General features: G+C 46.7%; 1 protein-coding gene across 4 annotated transcripts in view; it reads left to right on the forward strand.

The window, feature by feature from the left end:
* Positions 1 to 5,438: 5,438 nt before the first annotated feature.
* Positions 5,439 to 23,616, forward strand: part of LOC120985401 — a 43,201-nt gene continuing 25,023 nt past the window's right edge. Inside the window, exon 1 of one of the 4 annotated variants that reach the window (XM_040413510.1) lies at positions 5,439 to 5,515. Coding sequence is in view for 3 of the 4 variants with exons in the window: in XM_040413507.1 (XP_040269441.1) it covers positions 5,577 to 5,663 (87 nt within the window). In the remaining variant the exon portion in view is untranslated. The other 3 variants (XM_040413507.1, XM_040413508.1, XM_040413509.1) reach the window with 3 other exon arrangements.

The raw sequence follows: 23,616 nt of genomic DNA on the forward strand, positions 1-23,616 counted from the left end.
CCATCATCAAATGTGAGATTTACAAGGAGGGAAAACAGTACACCTCTCTGAACAGTGTCTGGGAGGCTGTGGTTGCTGCTGCACGCAATGTTGATGGTGAACAGATCAAAACACTGACAGAATCCATGGATGGCAGGCTTTTGAGTGTCCTTGCAAAGAAAGGTGGCTATATTGGTCACTGATTTGTTTTTGTTTTGTTTTTGAATGTCAGAAATGTATATTTGTGAATGTTGAGATGTTATATTGGTTTCACTGGTAAAAATAAATAATTGAAATGGGTATATATTTGTTTTTTGTTAAGTTGCCTAATAATTATGCACAGTAATAGTCACCTGCACACACAGATATCCCCCTAAAATAGCTAAAACTAAAAACAAACTAAAAACTACTTCCAAAAATATTCAGCTTTGATATTAATGAGTTTTTGGGGTTCATTGAGAACATGGTTGTTGTTCAATAATAAAATTAATCCTCAAAAATACAACTTGCCTAATAATTCTGCACTCCCTGTATAGCTCTCAGAACATAGAGACACTAAAACATCATTTTTTTTGTTTCAAAGCTGCTATTATTGTGCTAAAGTGAAATACATAAAATAATTAACATATTAGGTATCGCCACATCCATAACAACCAGATCTATAAAAATATCACATGACCTAACCCCTCAGGTGAACACCGTAAAAAACTATATATTTTTTAAACTGTAAAAAAAAAAGCAATTTTTGTCACATTACATCACAAAAATTGCAACAGCAAGTGATCAAAAAGGCGTACCAATCAGACCGTCACCTCATCCCGCAAAAAATGAGACCCTACCTAAGAGAATCGGTCAAAAAATAAAAAAGCTATGACTCTCAGACTATGGATACACTAAAATATCATTATTTCAGTTTCAAAAATGCTATTATTGTGTAAAACTTAATTAAATAAGAAAAAGTAGACATATTAGGTATTGCCACATCCGTAACGATCTGCTATATAAAAAAGTCACATGACCTAATCCCTCAGGTAAACGCTGTAAAAATAAAAAATAAAAACGGTGCCAAAACATAAATTTTTTGGTTACCTTGCCTCACAAAAAATGTAATATAGAGCAATTAAAAATCATATGTACCCCAAAATAGTACCAATAAAACTGGCACCTTATCCTGTAGTTTCCAAAATGTGGTAACTTTTTGGAGTTTCTACTGTAGGGGGGCATCAGGGGGGCTTCAAATGGGACATGGCATCTAAAAACCAGTTCAGCTGCTTCAAAATGTTTACATGGTACATTTTTGTACCATAGTTTGTAAACGCTATAACTTTTGCGCAAACCAATAAATATACACTTATTGCATTTTTTTTATCAAAGACATGTAGAACAATAAATTTAGAGAAAAATTTATATAGAAATGTAGTTTTATTTTAAAAATTTTACAACTGAAAGTGAAAAATGATATTTTTTTGCAAAAATTTTGGTCAATTTCGATTAATAACAAAAAAAGTAAAAATGTCAGCAGCAATGAAATACCACCAAATGAAAGCTCTATTAGTGAGAAGAAAAGGAGGTAAAATTCATTTGGGTGGTAAGTTGTATGACCGAGCAATAAACCGTGAAAGTAGTGTAGTGCAGAATTGTAAAAAGTGGTCTGGTCATTAAGGGGGTTTAAGCTAGGGGAGCTGAGGTGGTTACCATCCCAAGCCGCCAGCAGTACCTGAGAGTAGTCAGCAGCGTGTTTCCGACGATCGTTTTCTTCCTGAAGGCAGATGAAGCAAAAGCTCAGAAAACGTTATTTTATCCCCTGCCGTCGCGCTTCTCTAGTAAGGCTTGAGGTCACGGAGGCAGCGGCCTTCTTGCTTCAAGTCACGGTAACCATGCCCCCTTGCTGTGACTGACAGCGATTATGCACGAGAGTTCGGCTGCCTTTGCCGAACAGCCGGCTGTCAGTCACAGGCGAAGGGGCGCTGTGTTGTGGAGGTCACTTATGAGAGCACTGTACTGTGGAGGTAACTTATGAGGGCGCTGTGTTGTGGAGGTCACTTATGAGGGTGCTGTGGATGTCACTTATGAGGGCGCTGTGTTGTGGAGGTCACTTATGAGGGTGCTGTGGAGGTCACTTATGAGGGTGCTGTGGAGGTCACTTATGAGGGAACTGTGCACCTTTGGGGGTCAGTTATGAGGGCGCTGTGAGGGTCAGTTATGAAAGCACTGTGTGCTGTGGGGCCAGTTATGAGGGCGCTGTGCGCCTGTGAGGGTCACTTAGGGCGCTGTGTGCCTGTGAGCAGTGATGGTCAGTTCGCAGTGCTCACTACCTTACTAAAGATGGCAGCCCGCATGTGTTCGCTGGCGAACTGACCATCACTGCCTGAGAGGGTCAGTTATGAAAGCGCTGTGTGCTGTGGGGGTCAGTTATAAGGGTGCTGTAAGGCCAGTTATGAGGGTGCTGTGGATGTCAATTATGAGGGTGCTGTGGGGGTCACTTGTGAGGGTGCTGTGGGGGTCACTTATGAGGGTGCTGTGGAGGTCACTTCTGAGGGCGCTGTGTGCTGGTGGAGGTCACTTATGAGGGTGCTGTGCTGTAGAGGTCACTTATGAGGGTGCTGTGCTGTAGAGGTCACTTATGAGGGTGCTGTGCTGTGGAGGTCACTTATGAGGGTGCTGTGTTGTAGAGGTCACTTATGAGGGTGTGGGGAGGTCACTGTGTGCTGTGGAGGTCACTTATGAGACCCCCACTTATGAGGGTGCTGTGGAGGTCACTTATGAGGGCTCTGTGTGCTGTGGAGGTCACTTATGAGGGGACTGTGTGCTGTGGAGGTCACTTATGAGGGTGCTGTGGAGGTCACTTATGAGAGCGCTGTGCTGTGGAGGTCACTTATGAGGGTGCTGTGTTGGGGAGGTCACTTATGAGGGTGCTGTGTGCCTGTGAGGGTCAGTTATGAGGGCGCTGTGTGCTGTGGAGGTCACATATGAGGGTACTGTGCTGTGGAGGACACTTATGAGGGTGCTGTGTTGTAGAGGTCACTTATGAGGGTGCTGTGTACTGTGGAGGTCACTTATGAAGGCGCTGTGCACCTGTGGGGGTCAGTTTTGAGCTGTGCGGGTCAGTTATGAGGGTGCTGTGCACCTGTGAGGGTCAGTTATGAGGGCACTGTGCTGTGGAGGTTACTTATGAGGGTGCTGTGTTGTGGAGGTCACTTATGAGGGTGCTGTGTTGTAGAGGTCACTTATGAGGGCGCTGTGCGCTGTGGAGGTCACTTATGAGGGCACTGTGCACCTGTGGGGGTCAGTTATGAGGGCACTGTAAGGGGTCAGTTATGAGGGTGCTGTGTTCAGTGGAGGTCACTTATGAGGGCGCTGTGCACCTGTGAGGGTCAGTTATGAGGGCGCTGTGAGTTCAGTTATGAAAGCGCTGTGGGGGTCAGTTATGAGGGCGCTGTGAGTTCAGTTATGAAAGCGCTGTGGGGGTCAGTTATGAGGGCGCTGTGCGCCTGTGAGGGTCACTTAGGGCGCTGTGTGCCTGTGAGCAGTGATGGTCAGTTCGCAGTGCTCGCCAGCAAACACAGTAAGGTTGACTCACCCGTCCGGCGATGCACAGGTAAGCCCTTACCTGTGCAGTGAGCCGGTATGAAATCAAATGCGGTCACCGGGAGCAGGCAGTTCCGAGAACAGCCGCAGGGGGCCTTCATCGGGCTTACCTGTGCATCGCCGGACGGGTGAGTCTACCTTACTAAAGATGGCAGCCCGTATGTGTTCGCTGGCGAACTGACCATCACTGCGTGTGAGGGTCAGTTATGAAAGCGCTGTGTGCTGTGGGGGTCAGTTATAAGGGCGCTGTGCTGTGGAGGTCACTTATGAGGGTGCTGTGCTGTGGAGGTCACTTATGAGGGTGCTGTGCTGTGGAGGTCACTTATGAGGGCGCTGTGGATGTCACTTATGAGGGTGCTGTGGATGTCACTTATGAGGGTGCTGTGGAGGTCACTTATGAGGGCGCTGTGAATGTCACTTATGAGGGTGCTGTGCTGTGGAGGTCACTTATGAGGGCACTGTGGATGTCACTTATGAGGGTGCTGTGCTGTGGAGGTCACTTATGAGGGTGTTGTGTGCTGTGGGGGTCAGTTATGAGGGCCAGTTATGAGGGTGCTGTGCTGTGGAGGTCACTTATGAGGGTGCTGTGTGGGTCAGTTATAAGGGCGATGTGCTGTGAAGGTCAGTTATGAGGGTGCTGTGCTGTGGAGGTCACTTATGAGGGTGCTGTGTGCTGTGGGGGTCAGTTATGAGGGTGCTGTGCTGTGGAGGTCACTTATGAGGGTGCTGTGTGGGTCAGTTATAAGGGCGATGTGCTGTGGAGGTCAGTTATGAGGGTGCTGTGCTGTGGAGGTCAGTTAAAGGGATTCTGTCACCAGGTTTGACCCCTGTCTGCTAAACATATGCTGGTGTTCAGGGCGTCTTCACGATTCCTAATGTGGGCTTATAAATGTCATCTGTGGTCTTATTTAGCTAAAAAACAGCAATTACTAACCTGTCAGTCAAACAAATAAGGTGCCCAAGGGGATGTTAATGGATGCAAGGTGCCCGCCGCACCCACCGCCGTTCGTGCCCAGCGCCGCCTTTCCGGACTTCTGCGCCGCCTCCTAATCCTCTGTGCCGCCTCTCGCTCTCCCTCCCTCCCCCCTCCTCCTGCTGTAAGATCTTGCGCTTGCGCACAGGGCTCTGCCTGATGCGCCCGTGCAGACTTCTCCATTTGGCTTCTTACAGCGAAGTGCGCATGCGCCGGCACTTCGCTCAACCCCTGTATGCGCGAGATCTTACAGCAGGAGGAGGGGGGAGGGAGAGCGAGAGGCGGCACAGAGGATTAGGAGGCGGCGCAGAAGTCCGGAAAGGCGGCGCTGGGCACGAACGGCGGTGGGTGCGGCGGGCACCTTGCATCCATTAACATCCCCTTGGGCACCTTATTTGTTTGACTGACAGGTTAGTAATTGCTGTTTTTTAGCTAAATAAGACCACAGATGACATTTATAAGCCCACATTAGGAATCGTGAAGACGCCCTGAACATCAGCATATGTTTAGCTGAGAGGGGTCAAACCTGGTGACAGAATCCCTTTAAGTTATGAAAGTGTTGTGGAGGTCAAATCTCTTTCATTTCATTATACCATGCAATTGCTATTTCTTATATTAGGATGAATTGTGTTTTTTTTTTCTTCTTAAAACCCCCTCTGTTGCAGGCACACGGCACTGCAAAGGTTAAAGGTCTCACAAAGCATAGCGCATATCCTCAAATCACAAGGGAGCGTCTGCCAACAATGAGTCCTAATGGTGCACTGCAGCCAGTACTAGGATCACACCAGCAGACCCGTCAGTGGCCCGGGGACAGCCGGACTAACCTCTGCTGTATTGTCAGGACTCCCCACAGTAATAGGCAGAGCGCAGCCATGTGACCATAAGCAGTATGGTGACTAACACTTGTACTAGCTCCCGTCCTCCTCCTTCAATCACGCCTGACAGGGCAGCTGTCGCCCCAGTTGTAGGAGGAAGGTAATTTGCAGACGCTCTCTTACTGAAGAACTGCTTGCCATTAGTGACCGGGTTGCGGGTGATGATGACGACGATACTGGGCAGTATGATGTGTGCGCTGCGCCGCACTATTCACTTCACCACCTCCTACTTCTGGACGCCGTGGACGGTGAGTGGGTTATGGTCGGAAGGAGAGTGCGCTGCCGCCTTTGTTTTGAGGAGGCAGTGGAAGCAAGTTCCACACAGGCAGGTATAGACTGGAGCATCGTGCCATAGCAGCCAATCACAGCACAGCTTTTATTTTCAAGCGCTATATAAGAAATGAGAGCTGCACTATAATTGGGTACAGCAGCAGTCTGTGGCGGATTGATCTAAATACCGGTTGAAGAACACCGTGTGTTTGCTGCAGAAATAACTAAGCTGACATTTTTGCTGAAAATCTGCTATGTGTGACTCTCCACCAGTGTGCGCAAAACTGGCATGGAGACATGTCAGAAGATGGTATGGCGGTTAAAGGGGGTATCCAGGTAAAGATACTGATGGTTTATCCTCCACATAGCTCATCATTATCACATCAGCAAGAGTTCAGCTTGGGCCCCCCTTCCCTCAGTACTTTGGGGCCAGGAGCAGGGGAGCACATAGCCTTCGGGCTCCCTGAGGCAAAGATTGAAACGGCGACCCCCCCCATGTCAAATTCTTGACCTAACCCCTTCCCTCCAGCCAGAGGTGTAACTTGACCAGGATGCACTTTCTATAATGCCAGTGTCTTCTTATGTGCCACAAGGGTCTTTGGGCCCCTCAGGCTCCTGGGCCCGGTAGTGACTGCTACCTCTGCACCCCCTATAGCTACGCCCCTGGTCTGAGTCCTGGCACCTCTTGCCTAACAGTTGTTTTTATTTTTTTATTTGCTATGGTTTTCATGTGAAAGGGCACAGCAATTGTATTGATTATTTCATGCACTTCTATAGCGCCACTATATTCTGCAGCGCTTTACAGACATTAGCATCACTCCGTGGAGTGTGGGAGGAAACCGGGGTACCCGGAGGAAACCCACACAAACTCCATGCGGATGTTGTCCTTGGTCAGATTCAAACCTAGGACCCAGCGCTGCAAGGTACCAGTGCTTACTGCTAACCACTGAGCCATCGTGCTTGCAGGTTTTTATGCAGATCTCACTGTTTGCACTGAATAAATTTCGCAGGTGACATGCTGCGGATTTCAAAATGCACACAGCAGCTCAATTTCTGTGCTGAAAAAATAGCAAAGAGTACATGACATTTGTGTGATCTGGCACTGTATTACACTGCGATAGAACGGCGTGGGATCTGGCACTGTATTACACTGCGATAGAACGGCGTGGGATCTGGCACTGTATTACACTGTGATAGAACGGCGTGGGATCTGGCACTGTATTACACTGCGATAGAACGGGGCGGGATCTGGCACTGTATTACACTGCGATAGAACGGCGTGGGATCTGGCACTGTATTACACTGCGATAGAACGGCGTGGGACCTGGCACTGTATTACACTGCGATAGAACGGCGTGGGACCTGGCACTGTATTACACTGCGATAGAACGGCGTGGGATCTGGCACTGTATTACACTGTGATAGAACGGCGTGGGACCTGGCACTGTATTACACTGCGATAGGACGGCGTGGGATCTGGCACTGTATTACACTGTGATAGAACGGCGTGGGATCTGGCACTGTATTACACTGCGATAGAACGGCGTGGGATCTGGCACTGTATTACACTGCGATAGAACGGCGTGGGATCTGGCACTGTATTACACTGTGATAGAACGGCGTGGGACCTGGCACTGTATTACACTGCGATAGGACGGCGTGGGATCTGGCACTGTATTACACTGTGATAGAACGGCGTGGGATCTGGCACTGTATTACACTGCGATAGAACGGCGTGGGACCTGGCACTGTATTACACTGCGATAGAACGGCGTGGGATCTGGCACTGTATTACACTGCGATAGAACGGCGTGGGATCTGGCACTGTATTACACTGCGATAGAACGGCGTGGGATCTGGCACTGTATTACACTGCGATAGAACGGCGTGGGACCTGGCACTGTATTACACTGCGATAGGACGGCGTGGGATCTGGCACTGTATTACACTGCGATAGGACGGCGTGGGATCTGGCACTGTATTACACTGCGATAGGACGGCGTGGGATCTGGCACTGTATTACACTGTGATAGAACGGCGTGGGATCTGGCACTGTATTACACTGCGATAGGACGGCGTGGGATCTGGCACTGTATTACACTGCGATAGAACGGCGTGGGACCTGGCACTGTATTACACTGCGATAGAACGGCGTGGGACCTGGCACTGTATTACACTGCGATAGAACGGCGTGGGATCTGGCACTGTATTACACTGCGATAGAACGGCGTGGGATCTGGCACTGTATTACACTGCGATAGAACGGCGTGGGATCTGGCACTGTATTACACTGTGATAGAACGGGGCGGGAGCTGGCACTGTATTACACTGCGATAGAACGGGGCGGGACCTGGCACTGTATTACACTGCGATAGAACGGCGCGGGATCTGGCACTGTATTACACTGCGATAGAACGGCGCGGGATCTGGCACTGTATTACACTGCGATAGAACGGCGTGGGATCTGGCACTGTATTACACTGCGATAGAACGGCGTGGGATCTGGCACTGTATTACACTGCGATAGAACGGGGCGGGACCTGGCACTGTATTACACTGCCTTCTCAAACAGCTGATCGTCGGGGGTCCCGGGTGTAGGACCCCCACCGATCAGATACTGATGACCTATCCTGAGGATAGGTCATCAGTAGTAAAATCTTGGAAAACACCTTTAACTTTACAACTTGGCCGGCCCCTTCAATCATTTACATATTTCACTGTGACTTAGGCCTCTTGCACACGTACCGTATACGAACCATTCATTTCAATCCTTTTTTTCCGTTCCGTTCAAAGATAGAACATGTCCTATTATTGTCCGCATAACGGACAAGGATAGTACTGTTCTATCAGGGGCCAGCTGTTCCGTTCCGCAGAATGCACACGGACGTCATCCATATTTTTTGCGGATCGCAAAATAATGAAAAAGCCATACGGTCTTAGGGTACGGCTTCACAAGAACATTGGTCGAGCAACAGCAGTCGCCGCCAGGTACGCTGAGTAGCGGTGATCCCATAAAAACAAATCAAATCGCCTCTCTCGTCGCAAGAAATCCTGGCTACAATGGCAGTTATGGGACCAGTGTAGCCGTGCCCTAAAATCTATAGCCCAGCAATGGATGCCTGTGAATACAGTATATGCCATCTAGTGCTGCAGTTTTTCGTCACTTTGATAGTATGTTCCCACATAGGGAAAAACAAAATCTGCAGCGTAAGGCTACATGCACACGAACGTTGTTTCCCTGTCCGTTCCGTTTTTTTTGCGGATAGGATGCAGACCAATTCATTTTAACGGGTCCGCAAAACATGCGGACAGCACACCGTGTGCTGTCCGCATCAGTATGTCCGTTCCGTAGCCCCACAAGAAAAATAGAACATGTCCTATTCTTGTCCATTTTAACCACTTAAGGACCACAGGTTTATACCCCCCTAGTGACCAGGCCCTTTTTTACAAATCGGCACAACTTTAACGGTTTATTGCTCGGTCATGCAACTTGGCACCCAAATGAATTTTACCTCCTTTTCTTCTCACAAATACAGCTTTCTTTTGGTGGTATTTGATCGCTGCTGAGATTTAGTTTTTCTGATATTAATCAAAATAGACCGCAATTCTCAAAAAAAAAGTGTATTTTTTACTTTTTCTGTTAAAATTGTTCAAATATAATTACATTTCTATACAAGTTTGTGTCAGAATTTATTGTGCTACATGTCTTTGATTAAAAAAAAAATCCAATAAGTGTATATTTGTTGGCTTGCGCAAAGTTTATAGCGTTTACAAACTATGGTACAAAAATGTAAATTTCCGCATTTTGAAGCAGCTCTGACTTTCTGAGCACCTGTCATGTTTCTTGAGGTGCTAGAATGCCAGGATAGTATAACTACCTCCCAAATGACCCCATTTTAGAAAGAAGACACCACAAAGTATTCGCGGAGGGGCATGGTGAGTTCATGTATGATTTAATTATTTTTCACAAGTTAGCGGAAAATGACACTTTCTGAGGAAAAAAATAAATAAATAAAGTTTCCATTTCTGCTAACTTCTGGCAAAAAAAATAAAAATCTCCCACGGACTCACTATGCCCCTCAGTGAATACCTTGGGGTGTCTACTTTCCGAAATGGGGTCATTTGAGGGGTGTGTTTACTGTTCTGGCATTTTGGGCGGGGCTAAATTGTGAGCAACCCTGTAAAGCCTAAAGGTACTCGTTGGACTTTCGGCCCCTTTACACACCTAGGCTGCAAAAAAGTGTCACACATGTGGTATCGCCGTACTCAGAAGAAGTAGTGCAATGTATTTTGGGGTGTATTTTTACATATACCCATGCTGGGTGAGAGATAGATATATCTCTGTAAATTGACAACTTTGTATAAAAAAAAATGGAAAAAGTTGTCGTTTCTCACACACAGTATGGGTATATGTAAAAATACACCTCAAAACACATTGCCCTACTTCTCCTGAGTACGGAGATACCACATGTGTGAAATTTTTTTGCAGCCTAGGTGCGCAAAGGGGCCCAAATTCCAATGAGTACCTTTTTAGGAGGGCATTTTTAGACATTTGGATTCCAGACTTCTTCTCACGCTTTAGGGCCCCTAAAATGCCAGGGCAGTATAAATACCCCACAAGTGACCCCATTTTGGAAAGAAGACACCCCAAGGTATTCCGTGAGGGGCATGGCGAGTTCATAGATTTTTTTTTTTTTTTTTGGCACAAGTTATATGAAAATTATTCTTTTTTTTTTTTTTTTTTTTTTTTTTTTTTCTTACATAGTCTCATATTCCACTAACTTGTGACCAAAAGTAAAATTTTACATGAACTCGCCGTGCCCCTCACGGAATACCTTGGGGTGTCTTCTTTCCAAAATGGGGTCACATGTGGGGTATTTATACTGCCCTGGCATTTTAGGGGCCTTAAAGCGTGAGAAGAAGTCTGGAATCCAAATGTCTAAAAATGCCCTGTGAAATCCTAAAAGGTACTCATTGGAATTTGGGCCCCTTTGCGCACCTAGGCTGCAAAAAAGTGTCACATGTGGTATCGCTGTACTCAGGAGAAGTAGGGCAATGTGTTTTGGGGTGTATTTTTACATATACCCATCCTGTGTGTGAGAAGTATCTCTGTAAACGACAACTTTTTTCATTTTTTTTTTTATACAAAGTTGTCAATTTACAGAGATATTTCTCTCACCCAGCATGGGTATATGTAAAAATACACCCCAAAACACACATGTGTGACACTTTTTTGCAGCCAAGATGCGCAAAGGGGCCCAAATTCCAATGAATACCTTTAGGATTTCACAGGGCATTTTTACGCATTTGGATTCCGTGAGGGGTATGGTGAGTTCATGTAAGATTTTATTTTTTGTCACAAGTTAGGCTACTTTCACACTAGCGTTTTTCTTTTCCGGCGCTGAGTTCCGTCCTAGGGGCTCAAATCCGGAAAAGAACTGATCAGTTTTATCCCCATGCATTCTGAATGGAGAGTCAGTCCTTCAGGATGCATCAGGATGTCTTCAGTTCAGTCTTTTTGACTGATCAGGCTTTTCAGAAAAACGTAGCATGCAGTATTTTTACCTCCGGCCAAAAAGCCTGAACACTTTGACTGAACGCCTGATCAGGCCTTTTTCCCATTGACTTGCATTAACGCCGGATCTGGCACTGTGTGTTCAGTCAAAACGGATCCGGCTTTTGCATGTTAAGCCCGAAAAATGTGAAAAAAAAGTTAAAGTCCATAAATGGCGGATCCGTTTTTTCCAATGCATTTTTTCATTGTGATCAAAATCCTGATCAGGATTTAAATGTAATCCGTTTTCACACGTTTTTCCGGATCCGGCGGGCAGTTCCGGTGTCGGAATTGAACGCCGGATTAAAACAACGCTAGTGTGAAAGTAGCCTTAGTGGAATATGAGACTTTGTAAGAAAAATAAATAAATAAAAAATCAATTTCCGCTAACTTGAGCAAAAAAAAAATAATCTTCTGTGAACTTGACATGCCCCTCAAAAGTGATCGTTTTATAGCGCCGCAGCGATTTTACGGTGTTTTTGGAGTGATCAGAAAAAAATAAATTTCTATCACTGCGGTGGGGCGGACTGAATGCAAGTGTGCGCACAAGATCAGGCCTGATCGGGCGAACACTGTTTTTTGTAGAACCTATAGAACAGGGCTCGACAAATCCCAGACGCCAGGTCGCCATGGCGACCAGGAATTTAGTCCTGGTGCTTGGGTATTTGTCAGCCCGTTTTCAAAGGTGCCCGGGCGATGGAGGCAGCACCGTTTGAAACAGCTCCGTCACAGCACACAATAGCAGAGACGCTGGCAGCAGGGAGGGGAGGGGCTCGGGAGGAGGAGTGTAATCTGATCCTAGAGTGGAAGCTGCTTCTGCCCGCCCCTCCTCTCCCCGCCCACCAACCAATCAGAGCTGAGGAGAGGCAAGGCAAGCACTAGCAGCTCTGAGTCCGAGTCACTGACACAAGTGCAGGGAGTCTAAGTAAGAATCGAATGAGTCTCAGGTTAAAAGAATCTAAAGATCCGACTTAGTTAGTGACTCATTCGATTCTTTGAGTTAAAAGAACAGTCAGTCACTAGAACAGTTTACACTGAGACTGTGGCTGATGCTTTTGCAGCAGTGATAAGATTAAGGGACCTGAGCAGAGATAAGAGAAGTGACAGGACAGAGTTTAGATTACAGTTTGAATTAACCCTTTAGGATCAAATTGGCTTCTCAAGGAGATATATATGTTAAAGGCATCCCTTCTTCTGTCTCATTCAGTAGCTATAGAATTAAGGCTACTTTCACACTTGCGGCAGGATGGATCTGGCAGGCTGTTCACCCTGTCGGATCCGTCCTTCCGCTGTTTCGCCGGACCGCAGCTCTGTCCCCATTGACTATAATGGGGGCAGAGCTCTGGCGCAGCACGGCAGTGCATGGTAAAAGTACTGCATGTCCAACTTTTTAGTCCGGCGGCCTCTCACCGCGAACTGCCATGCTGCGCCGGAGCTCCACCCCCGTCCCCATTATAGTCAATAGGGTCCGGGGACGGAGTGGCGGTATATGTAACATGGTATACAGCATTATTGGGGGGGCTCTATGGAGAAGTGGGGGGGCACTATGGGGGCACCTACTAGGGGCTTTGACGCGGCTCCGCCTGGCTCCTAACTTTTTTAGCTGGCTCCTAGATTCCAAGGAAATTTGTCAAGCCCTGCTATAGAACGTGTCCTATTCTTGTCCGCAATTGCGGACAAGAAAAGGCATTTTCTATATAGTTCTGGCAATGTGCGGATCCGCAAAATGCGGAAAGCACATTGCCGTGTCCGTGTTTAGCGGATCCGCAAAACATATACGGACGTCTGAATGGAGCCTTACAGGGGGGTGATCAATGACAGGGGGTGATCAGGGAGTCTATATGGGGTGATCAGGGGTTAATAAGGGGTTATTAAGTGACAGGGGGGGGGTGTAGTGTAGTGTGGTGATTGGTGCTACTTACAGAGCTGCCTGTGTCCTCTGGTGGTCGATCCAAGCAAAAGGGACCACCAGAGGACCAGGTAGCAGGTATATCAGACGCTGTTAACAAAACAGTGTCTAATATACCTTTCTGATGCGATTTATTTTAACATCTACAGCCTGCCAGCGAATGATCATCGCTGGCAGGCTGTAGTATAACTTCCGAGCAGCGCGCCGCTGTGAAGGCATGCGCGCGCGTTCACGCGAAATCTCGGGTCTCACGAGATGACTCCTATTGGCGTTAGTGTGACCTGAGAGAGCCGCCGCACTCGCGCCTTTCGGCGTTAGTGTGACGGCAAGAGGTTAAGCATTGTTACAATGGATCCGCAAAAAAAATCACACGGTCAGCTTTTGGTTTAGGTTTTTTCATCAGTATCTGTAACCCAAAACCTGGAGGAGAACCTACAGAGAAGAAGTATCCCTGAGAGAAGTGTGTCTCTTCTGTGTAGGTTCCAACTCCTGATTTTAGCTTACATATACCACTGGAAAATACTGACCGTGGGAAAGTGGCCTCAAGATAACCTCTGGACAAAAATAACAGCAAAAAACGTAGTGAAACCGGGCTGACCAGCTTTGGCCAAATGACTAGATTTCAAATGGTCAGGGTAAGTGAAGTATGCGGAGTAAGCAGTTCCCTCTTCTTATCTGCCCTCAGACTTGCAGAGCAGATTAAACTTTCTAGGAACTTTTCTTGTGTACTGAGGACAGGTAGCGCAGGCTCATACCTTTTGACCCACAGTAAACCATGGGGTGGGGGGGGGGGGTGTCTGCTGGTGAGATCATTACAGGAGAGCTGGAGTGGAGGACATACCTGAGGTATCAAACAGCTGTGACAACTCCAAAATGTCCTCAAATGTAACTGGCAAGGTAAGACCATCTGTGACCGAAGGCGTATTGGCTGCAGTTCCCCATACAACTGCAGGTTTTGAGGGCCACGCGTGCAGCTTATGCCTGTGATGTTCATGTCATGAGATCGGCGGTGGGGCTGTAATACTGACCCTAAAATACGCCATTCCTAATAATGGAGGAGAGTAACAGGAGTAGGAAGCAGTATTTGAGCAACCCTTTACGTCCCATACATAGAGACTACATAAAGTGTGGAGTAGTATTTTTACTTTTCTTTTTACTACTAGGTGCCATGTATTAAAACTGTGTAACAGAAAGACTGGCTTTGCCGAACGTCAATCGGTGACAGAAATGTGTGTTTTGTAGGGAAAGGCTTCTGGTCTCAAGATAGTGGATAGAACATGAACACTCCCATCCACTTATATCATATAGCACCATCATAATCCATAGTGTGAAACAGATTGCCATCGCTCCTTGTTCCCTGCTCGCAATCTAGTTACCCTAACTCACCCTTAAGAGCAGGGCTGGCCAACCTGCGGCTCTCCAGCTCTTGTAAAACTACAATTCCCAGCATGCCCTGCTGTAGGCTGATAGCTGTCTGGGCATGCTGGGAGTTGTAGTTTTGCAACAGCTGGAGAGCCGCAGGTTGGCCATCCCTGCTTTAGGCCTCATGCACACGACTGTTGTTGTGTTCCGTGTCCGTTGTTCCGTTTTCCGTGATTTTCTGCGGACCCATGACTTTCAATGGGTCTGTTGAAAACTCGGCTAATGCACCGTTTGTTATCCGCGTCCGTGATCCGTGGTTCAAGTCCGTCAAAAAATATAACCTGTCCTATTTTTTTCACTGAAAACGGTTTGCGGACCCATTCAAGTCAAATGGGACCGTGAAAAAACGCGGAGGCACACAAGATTGTCATCCACGTCCGTTTTTTTCCTATCATTTGCATGGCAAACTTGACTTTTTTTTTTTTTTTTTTTTACTTTCCTTCATGTCTGGTGATCCTCCAAAAATAAAGGAAGACAAACGGAAACGGATCACGGAACAATGGAACCCCATTTTGCGGAACGGAACACAACAACGGTTGTGTGCATGAGGCCTTAGAGTGTTTTGGGGAGTTAAAGAGGTCTCTCACTTCAGCAAATGGAATTTATCATGTAGATAAAGTTACTACAAGGCACTAATGTATTGTGATTGTCCATATTGTCTCCTTTGCTGGCTTTATTCGTTTTTCCTTCACATAATACACTGCACATTGACAGGGGTTACAATGACCCTGCCATCCAGCAGCTCACAGTAAAAAAGTCACTAGTATACGTATCTGTATCTGTTATCTTGCGCTGCAGGTTTTCAGTGCGATGTGGGAAGATCACAGAAGCAAGTAAATCAAGAAAGTGGAAAACCGCGCTGCCTGATACACCTCCTCCCTTCTTGGTACGGGTTATAAAAGCCACAGGGAAAGATCTGCAAGGGGTATACCCGAGGATCCCTCCTCTCTCCAACACTCCTGTGGGTAATTAAAGGTCTCAACAATAGTGAAGCCCAGACTGCCACCGTCACGTGCAAAGATTTATTGTACAACAGTATCTCTGATAACACGCATAAAACAATGGTATGCACACTTCGGTATCGCCCGACCCGGGTTTCGCTGTCACGCTTCGTCAGGAGCGAACATCTTAGCATCAGAAACCAATCTTAAATACCATTAAAAGGCACAACCTTTCCCTGTGTCACCACTCAGGGTCCCTCGAAAGATACTTTGCCGAAAGGAAAATTTCTGAAGGCTTGAGATGGCAGCTGCCACTTAACTCTGAGGAGGAGGAGGAGGATCTGAGAGAATGGGAGAAATTGATGGATGACTGTGGTCTGAGAGTAGTTGATTTTATAATATGCAGACGCAAAGAGAAGTTGGAGAAAATAAATGCAAATATTGAACGTCTGCATAAAGTTCTGAAGCCTTAGGCCTCATGCACATGACCGTATTTTGTTTCCGTGCCCGTTCCGTTTTTTTTGCGGATAGGATGCGGACCCATTCATTTCAATGGTACAGCAAAAAACGCGGACAGCACACCGTGTGCTGTCCGCATCAGTATGTCCGTTCCGTTGCTCCGCAAAAAAAATAGTGCATGTCCTATTTTTTTCTAGTTTGCGGACAAGGATAGGCATTATTACAATGGATCCGCAAAAAAAACGGATCTGCAAAAAAAACGGATGCCATACGGAAAGTCATCCTTTTTTTTGCGGATCCGCAATTTGCGGACCGCAAAACACATACGGTCGTGTGCATGTAGCCTTACAAAGAGCAGTCTGAGTATATGGTCTTGTCTGGGAAATGCCAGGCAAATATTGTAAAGGTAGAAAAAGAAGTAAAAGGCAAAAAGCAGAAAAAGTATTTTAAAGTTTGTGAGGAATATAAAAATAAGGCGGTTTATAAATAGAAAGAAAAAACAACACCCTCAATCCCTGGGTATAGATAATAGAAGCACGGGCACTACTGACCAGGGATTAACCCATGGCAATCGAGGTAGTAAATATGGAAGCACGGTGAATGCAAGGACTGCACCATCAAATTATGCGGCTCGACCACCGAACCATCATGGTGGGAACGATTATGATCGACCTTTTAACCATCATTTTAATAATTCTTATAGACCCTACAACCCCCAGGGTGGGAATTATGGAGATAGACCGTATAATCAGTATGGCAGATATTATGGGGATGGTTATTCCAATCAACCAGGTAGGGGGAATGGATTTGAGAGACCCCCCCCCCCCCCCCCCCAGACTACCTCAGTACGAACACAGGGGACACAATTACCACCAAACAGAACCAAATTATGAATCATCTGAACAATTTGCCTTTCAAAGGGATCAGATAGAGGACCCCCCACAGGCCAGTGTGCAAAGGGAAGGGACCCAGGAGAAACACAATTGTCCCCATCAGAGCACAAAGGGAGTTCAAAGGGAAAATGTAGTAGAAAGAACAAAAACCCAAGAAAGATCAAATACCCCACAAAAAAAGGAACACATTTAGAGGATGCAGAGGGAGGGGCGAGCATCAGCCCAAACCGAAAAAAGAACAGGGAGAAGTAAAAGGGATTTTCAATCTCAGTACGCACATGGTGTCTGAACAGGAGAAAGGGGTTTTGGGGAGAGGTCTTAAAGGGGTTCTGCACTTTGTTTTAACTGATGATCTATCCTCTGGATAGATCATCAGCTTCTGATCGGCGGGGGTCCAACACCCGGGACCCCCGCCGATCAGCTGTTTGAAAAGGCAGCGGCGCTCCAGTAGCGCCGCCTTCTCACTGTTTACCGCTGGCCCACTGACGTCACGACTAGTATCAACTAGCGTGGGCGGGGCTAAGCTCCATTCAAGTGAACAAAGACGTTTTTTAAAGTCACTGATGGAAATGCTTATATCAATATGTCAAGTTGCCATCATAACCCCTGGCTTAGAAATATCCCTAAAGGGCAGTTCAAGAGAATCTATCAGAACTGTACCGATGAAAAAAGTGTTTCAAGAACAGAGTACCAATATTAAAGAGAGGTTTTTGGAGGAGGGATTTACGGACAAAGATCTGGCTAGGTGTATAGAAAAGATTGAGGGAAGTGGAAAGGAAAAGAGTGGTGCGAAAAAAGATAGGACCATAGACTATAGATTCAGTTTTATTACCCAGTCCAACACTAATGAAGGAAAAAAATAAATAATGCGATCCGCAAAAATTGGGGTATTCTCAAAAATGACCCCGTTCTAGGGGAAGTTCTCTTTTCAAAAAAGCCGCTAACCTACGGCAACACCTGGTACATAGTGCCAAATGCAAATCAATAGATAAGCAAAAAACAAAAAAGTTCTCCTGGTGCGGTTTTTGTCTTCCCTGCAAAAATAGAGAGAAGTCAGATAAGGGGGGGGGGGGGGGGGGGGGGGGGAATGTTCAGTCCATTAATTCCAGAAAAAATAAACAGCACTTTAAAATCAAGGGGAGTATCACCCATAGGAGTGATTTATGTGCTGGAATGCCCATGTGGCTTCCAGTACGTAGGGAGGACCACCAGAAAATTAAAGATAAGGGTACAGGAGCATATTCGCAAAATAAACAAAGGCCTGGAGACCCATAGTGTACCCCCAGGGCTGTGGAGTCGGAGTCGAGGAGTCAGAGGCAATTTTGGGTACCTGGAGTCGGCAAAAAATGAACCGACTCCGACTCCTACTAGATTTAAATTGGAATAAAATAAAAAAAAAACAAGTTTAAATGTCCCAATTCACAAAACGTTATAAATAATTACTGTATTTTTCGCCCTGTAAGACGCACCTAGGTTTTTGGGGAGGAAAATAAGAAAAAAAATATTTTGAACCAAAAGGTGTGCTTTTGGTGGGTTTTGAACTAATAGTGGTCTGTGGATGGCACTGTTATGGGGGCATCTGTGGATGGCACTGTTATGGGGGCATCTGTGGATGGCACTGTTATGGGGGCATCTGTGGATGGTACTGTTATGGGGGCATCTGTGGATGGCACTGTTATGGGCGATCATTGTGGGGGCATCTGTGGATGACACATATATAGCATCTTATCTTATGTGTCATCCACAGATTCCCCCCCCCTCCCATAACAGTGTCCCGGTGTAGTGAATGGGGCCGGCATCTGTTTCTGTAATGGCAGCGGGGCCTGGTGCCTGCTTCATTCATAAAGTGGGGGCGGAGCAGGCGCTGCCTTTCCAGACTTCTGCACCGCCTCCTAATCCTCTGTGCCGCCTCTCGCTCTCCCTCCCCCCTCCTCCTGCTGTAAGATATCGCACGTGCGCACAGGGCTCTTAGAGGCTGGCGCCAGAGTGCAGGTCATACCTGGGTTGAGCGAAGTGCCGGCGCATGCGCACTTCGCTTTAAGAAGCCAAATCGAGAAGTCTGCACGGGCGCATCAGGCAGAGCCCTGTGCGCACATGCGAGATCTTACAGCAGGAGGAGGGAGGAGGGAGGATGGAGGGAGAGCGAGAGGCGGCACAGAGGATTAGGAGGCGGTGCAGAAGTCTGGAAAGACGGCGGTGGGTGCGGCCGGCACCTTGCATCCCTTGACATCCCCTTGGGCACCTTATTTCTTTGAGTGACAGATTTGAGAGTCAGAGTCTGAGTCGGACCATTTATCTACCGACTCGACAGCCCTGTGTACCCCTACATTTCAATAAATGTCATCAAAAGAATCCCAAAGGATTAAGGTTCACTGGTGTAGAACTAGTTAAAACACACTGGCGTGGGGGTGGGGGGGGGGGGACTTCTGTGCCAAAATCAACAAAAAACTGGTGGAATGGATGTACAATTTGGGCACTTTACAACCTCACGGACTGAACATAGAGTCCGACTTAAAACCTTGCATCGTATAGTCCGGTCTATTGTACGTCCTTCTCTTACCTGTGACCAGGTAAGACCTGTGATGGGAGGAGTTCTTCCTAAGGCCTCATGCACACGGCCGTGTTCCGCGTCCGAGAGCGGTCCGTGGTAACACGGCCTGGATTCCTGTTGAGAGCAGGAGCGCACAACGTCATTGGTTTCTATGATGCCCTGCGCTTCATGCCGCCGCTGCACTACAGTAATACACTATACAAGTGTATTACTGTAGTGCAGCGGCGGCATAAAGCGCACGGTGTCATAGCAACCAATGACGTTGTGCGCTCCTGCTCTCAACAGGAATCCAGGCCGTGTTATCACGGACCACTCTCGGCCGCGGAACACGGCCGTGTGCATGAGGCCTTACTGTGATAGGATGAGAGGTGGATTGAGGGTCTGACGAAGTAGTCCGGCGCTGACTAGTTATGTGACAGAATTAGTGAGGTGATTGAGCAGAGCCGCTGTGACCAGCTAGAATTGGCCGGCCTGAGATAGAAGTGTGGAGGGGTATTGTACATCTCCACTTATCTTACCTGTAACCAGGTAGGACCTGTAATGGGAGGAGTTCTTCCTAACTGGGATAGGATGAGAGGTGGATTGAAGGTCTGACTAGTCGAGTCATGTGATAGAATGAATGAGGTGATTGAGCAGAGCCGCTGTGACCAGCTAGAAGGGGCCGGCCTGACATAGAAGTGTGGAGGGGTATTGAAAAAGGTGAGTTTAGATCTATTAGGAGCGAGTACTAGAAAGATGGTTTTAGTTGTTTTATGTATTTTGATACTGTGAATCTGTTGACTTTTATTGAAATTATTTATACACTTTTTTTATGATAAATTTTGATGTATTTTTGAATTGTATTTTTATATTGTAACAAAGTAGGTGTGACCCTGAGTGGTGACACAGGGAAAGGGTGTGCCTTTTAATGGTATTTAAGATTGGTTTCTGATGCTAAGATGTTCGCTCCTGACGAAGCGTGACAGCGAAACCCGGGTCGGGCAATACCGAAGTGTGCATACCATACTTTTATGCGTGTTATCAGAGATACTGTTGTAAGTACAATAAATCTTTGCACATGACGGTGGCAGTCTGGGCTTCACTATTGTTGCGACCTTTAATTACCCACAGGAGTGTTGGAGAGAGGAGGGATCCTCGGGTATACCCCTTGCAGATCCTTCCCCGTGCCTTTTATAACCCGTACCAAGAAGGGAGGAGGTGTATCAAGCAGCGCAGTCTGCCATCCAGCAGCGGTGGCTGTGCCTGCACACTATAGGAAAAAGTGCTGGCCTATGTGCACTCCTACAGTCCCGGCCACCAGAGAGGCTGGTGACTTTTCCTATTGTGTGCAAACACGACCACCACTGATGGATTGCAGGGTGGTCGTAACCATGGAAACAAGCAATGTATAATGGGATGGGAAAATAAATCCAGCCAGCAAAGGAGGCAATATGGACAATCGCAATACATTAGCAAGTGGCTTATATTAATCCTTTCATGAGTGGCTGATTTTCAGTGTTTTCATTTTTTACTCCCAGCTCTCTCAAAGTAATCACTGAAAAGGTGCACTACAATATATGCAAATGAAAATACACTGCTCAAAAAAATAAAGGGAACACTTAAACAACACAATGTAACTCCAAGTCAATCACACTTCTGTGAAATCAAACTGTCCACTTAGGAAGCAACACTGAGTGACAATCAATTTCACATGCTGTTGTGCAAATGGGATAGACAACAGGTGGAAATTATAGGCAATTAGCAAGACACCCTAAATAAAGGAGTGGTTCTGCAGGTGGTGACCACAGACCACTTCTCAGTTCCTATGCTTCCTGGCTGATGTTTTGGTCACTTTTGAATGCTGGCGGTGCTTTCACTCTAGTGGTAGCATGAGACGGAGTCTACAACCCACACAAGTGGCTCAGGTAGTGCAGCTTATCCAGGATGGCACATCAATGCGAGCTGTGGCAAGAAGGTTTGCTGTGTCTGTCAGCGTAGTGTCCAGAGCATGGAGGCGCTACCAGGAGACAGGCCAGTACATCAGGAGACGTGGAGGAGGCCGTAGGAGGGCAACAACCCAGTAGCAGGACCGCTACCTCCGCCTTTGTGCAAGGAGGAACAGGAGGAGCACTGCCAGAGCCCTGCAAAATGACCTCCAGCAGGCCACAAATGTGCATGTGTCTGCTCAAACGGTCAGAAACAGACTCCATGAGGGTGATATGAGGGCCCGACTTCCACAGGTGGGGGTTGTGCTTACAGCCCAACACCGTGCAGGACGTTTGGCATTTGCCAGAGAACACCAAGATTGGCAAATTCGCCACTGCCACCCTGTGCTCTTCACAGATGAAAGCAGGTTCACACTGAGCACATGTGACAGACGTGACAGAGTCTTGAGACGCCGTGGAGAACGTTCTGCTGCCTGCAACATCCTCCAGCATGACCGGTTTGGCATTGGGTCAGTAATGGTGTGGGGTGGCATTTCTTTGGAGGGCCGCACAGCTAGACCTCATGTGGCTGGAGTGTGTCAGCAGTTCCTGCAAGACTAAGGCATTGATGCTATGGACTGGCCCGCCCATTCCCCAGACATGAATCCAATTGAGCACATCTGGGACATCATGTCTCGCTCTATCCACCAACGTCACGTTGCACCACAGACTGTCCAGGAGTTGGCAGATGCTTTAGTCCAGGTCTGGGAGGAGATGCCTCAGGAGACCGTCCGCCACCTCATCAGGAGCATGCACAGGCGTTGTAGGGAGGTCATACAGGCACGTGGAGGCCTCACACACTACTGAGCCTCATTTTGACTTGTTTTAAGGACATTACATCAAAGTTGGATCAGCCTGTAGTGTGTTTTTCCACTTTAATTTTGAGTGTGACTCCAAATCCAGACCTCCATGGAGGTCTGAAATTTGATTTCCATTTTTTTTATTTTTGTGTGATTTTGTTGTCAGCACAATCAACTATGTAAAGAACAATGTATTTCAGAAGAATATTTAATTAATTCAGATCCAGGATGTGTTATTTTTGTGTTCCCTTTATTTTTTTGAGCAGTGTACAAGGCTAAACCCTCACGCTAGATGTTAAAATGAGACTTTAGCCAATCTATTCAGTTCAAGAACATATCTGAGCCCACGCACCCCGTCAAGGTATCTCTGTTGGTACGGGACCTACCGCTAAACCTACCTATAGTGTGTAAACACTGTCTGATAGGTGCTAAGGTCCGACTCGCAGCCAAGCTTCTAGATACCTCCATAGTAAGCTCCCTAATACAATAGGAAGAGGGAGGAGGCTGTCAGTCCCACCTTTAACAGGCTCATGTGACGCAGGCTACCAGGTGCACTAGAATGTTACCAAAGATGAAAACCAGCACGTACATATAACAAAACTAAATCACTGAATAAAGTTTCCTAAATGGGTGGAAGTGCTCAGAACCCCAAATATTGTAGCGTATTTATGACCGGGGGAGCAAAACCTCCACATGTGATTCGCTGCAAACGGCAATCCCCAGCAAATAATGCATACAATGGAGGATGCCGGCAGCGGACCAAATGTGCCACAACAACATCCTACACATCTTTGGTAGCCTTCTGGTACACCTGGTAGCCTGTGTCACACTAGCCTATTATAGGTGGGGCTCACAGCCTTCTCCCACCTTCCATTGTATTTGTGATCTCACTTTGGAGGTTTGTGGTAGCTTGTCTGTGAGTCGGACCTTAGCACCTATCAGACAGTGTTCACACACTATAGGTAGGTTTAGCAGTAGGTCCTGCGCCAACTGAGATACCTTGACAGGGTGCGCAGGCTCCGATATGTTCTTGAACAGAATATATTGGCTAAAGTCTCATTTTAACATTTTAATTTCTCTACTTTTATAATAGTAATAACTCCAAAAATAGTTATTAATTTACATTCTTCATATGTCTACTTCATGTGTGGATCATTTTGTGAATGCCATTTTATTTTTTGGGGACGTTAGAAGGCTTAGAAGTTTAGAAGCAAATCTTGAAATTCTTTAGAAAATTTCCAAAACCCACTTTTTAAGGACCAGTTCAGGTCTGAAGTCACTTTGAGGCTTACATAATAGAAACCACCCAAAAATGGCCCAATTTTAGAAACTACACCCCTCAAAGTATTTAAAACCGATTTTACAAACTTTGTTAACCCTTTAGGTGTTCCACAAGAATTAATGGAAAATGAAGATGAAATTTCAGAATTTCACTTTT

This window comes from Bufo bufo, chromosome 1, assembly GCF_905171765.1.
Source record: "Bufo bufo chromosome 1, aBufBuf1.1, whole genome shotgun sequence".
Lineage (NCBI taxonomy): Eukaryota > Metazoa > Chordata > Amphibia > Anura > Bufonidae > Bufo > Bufo bufo.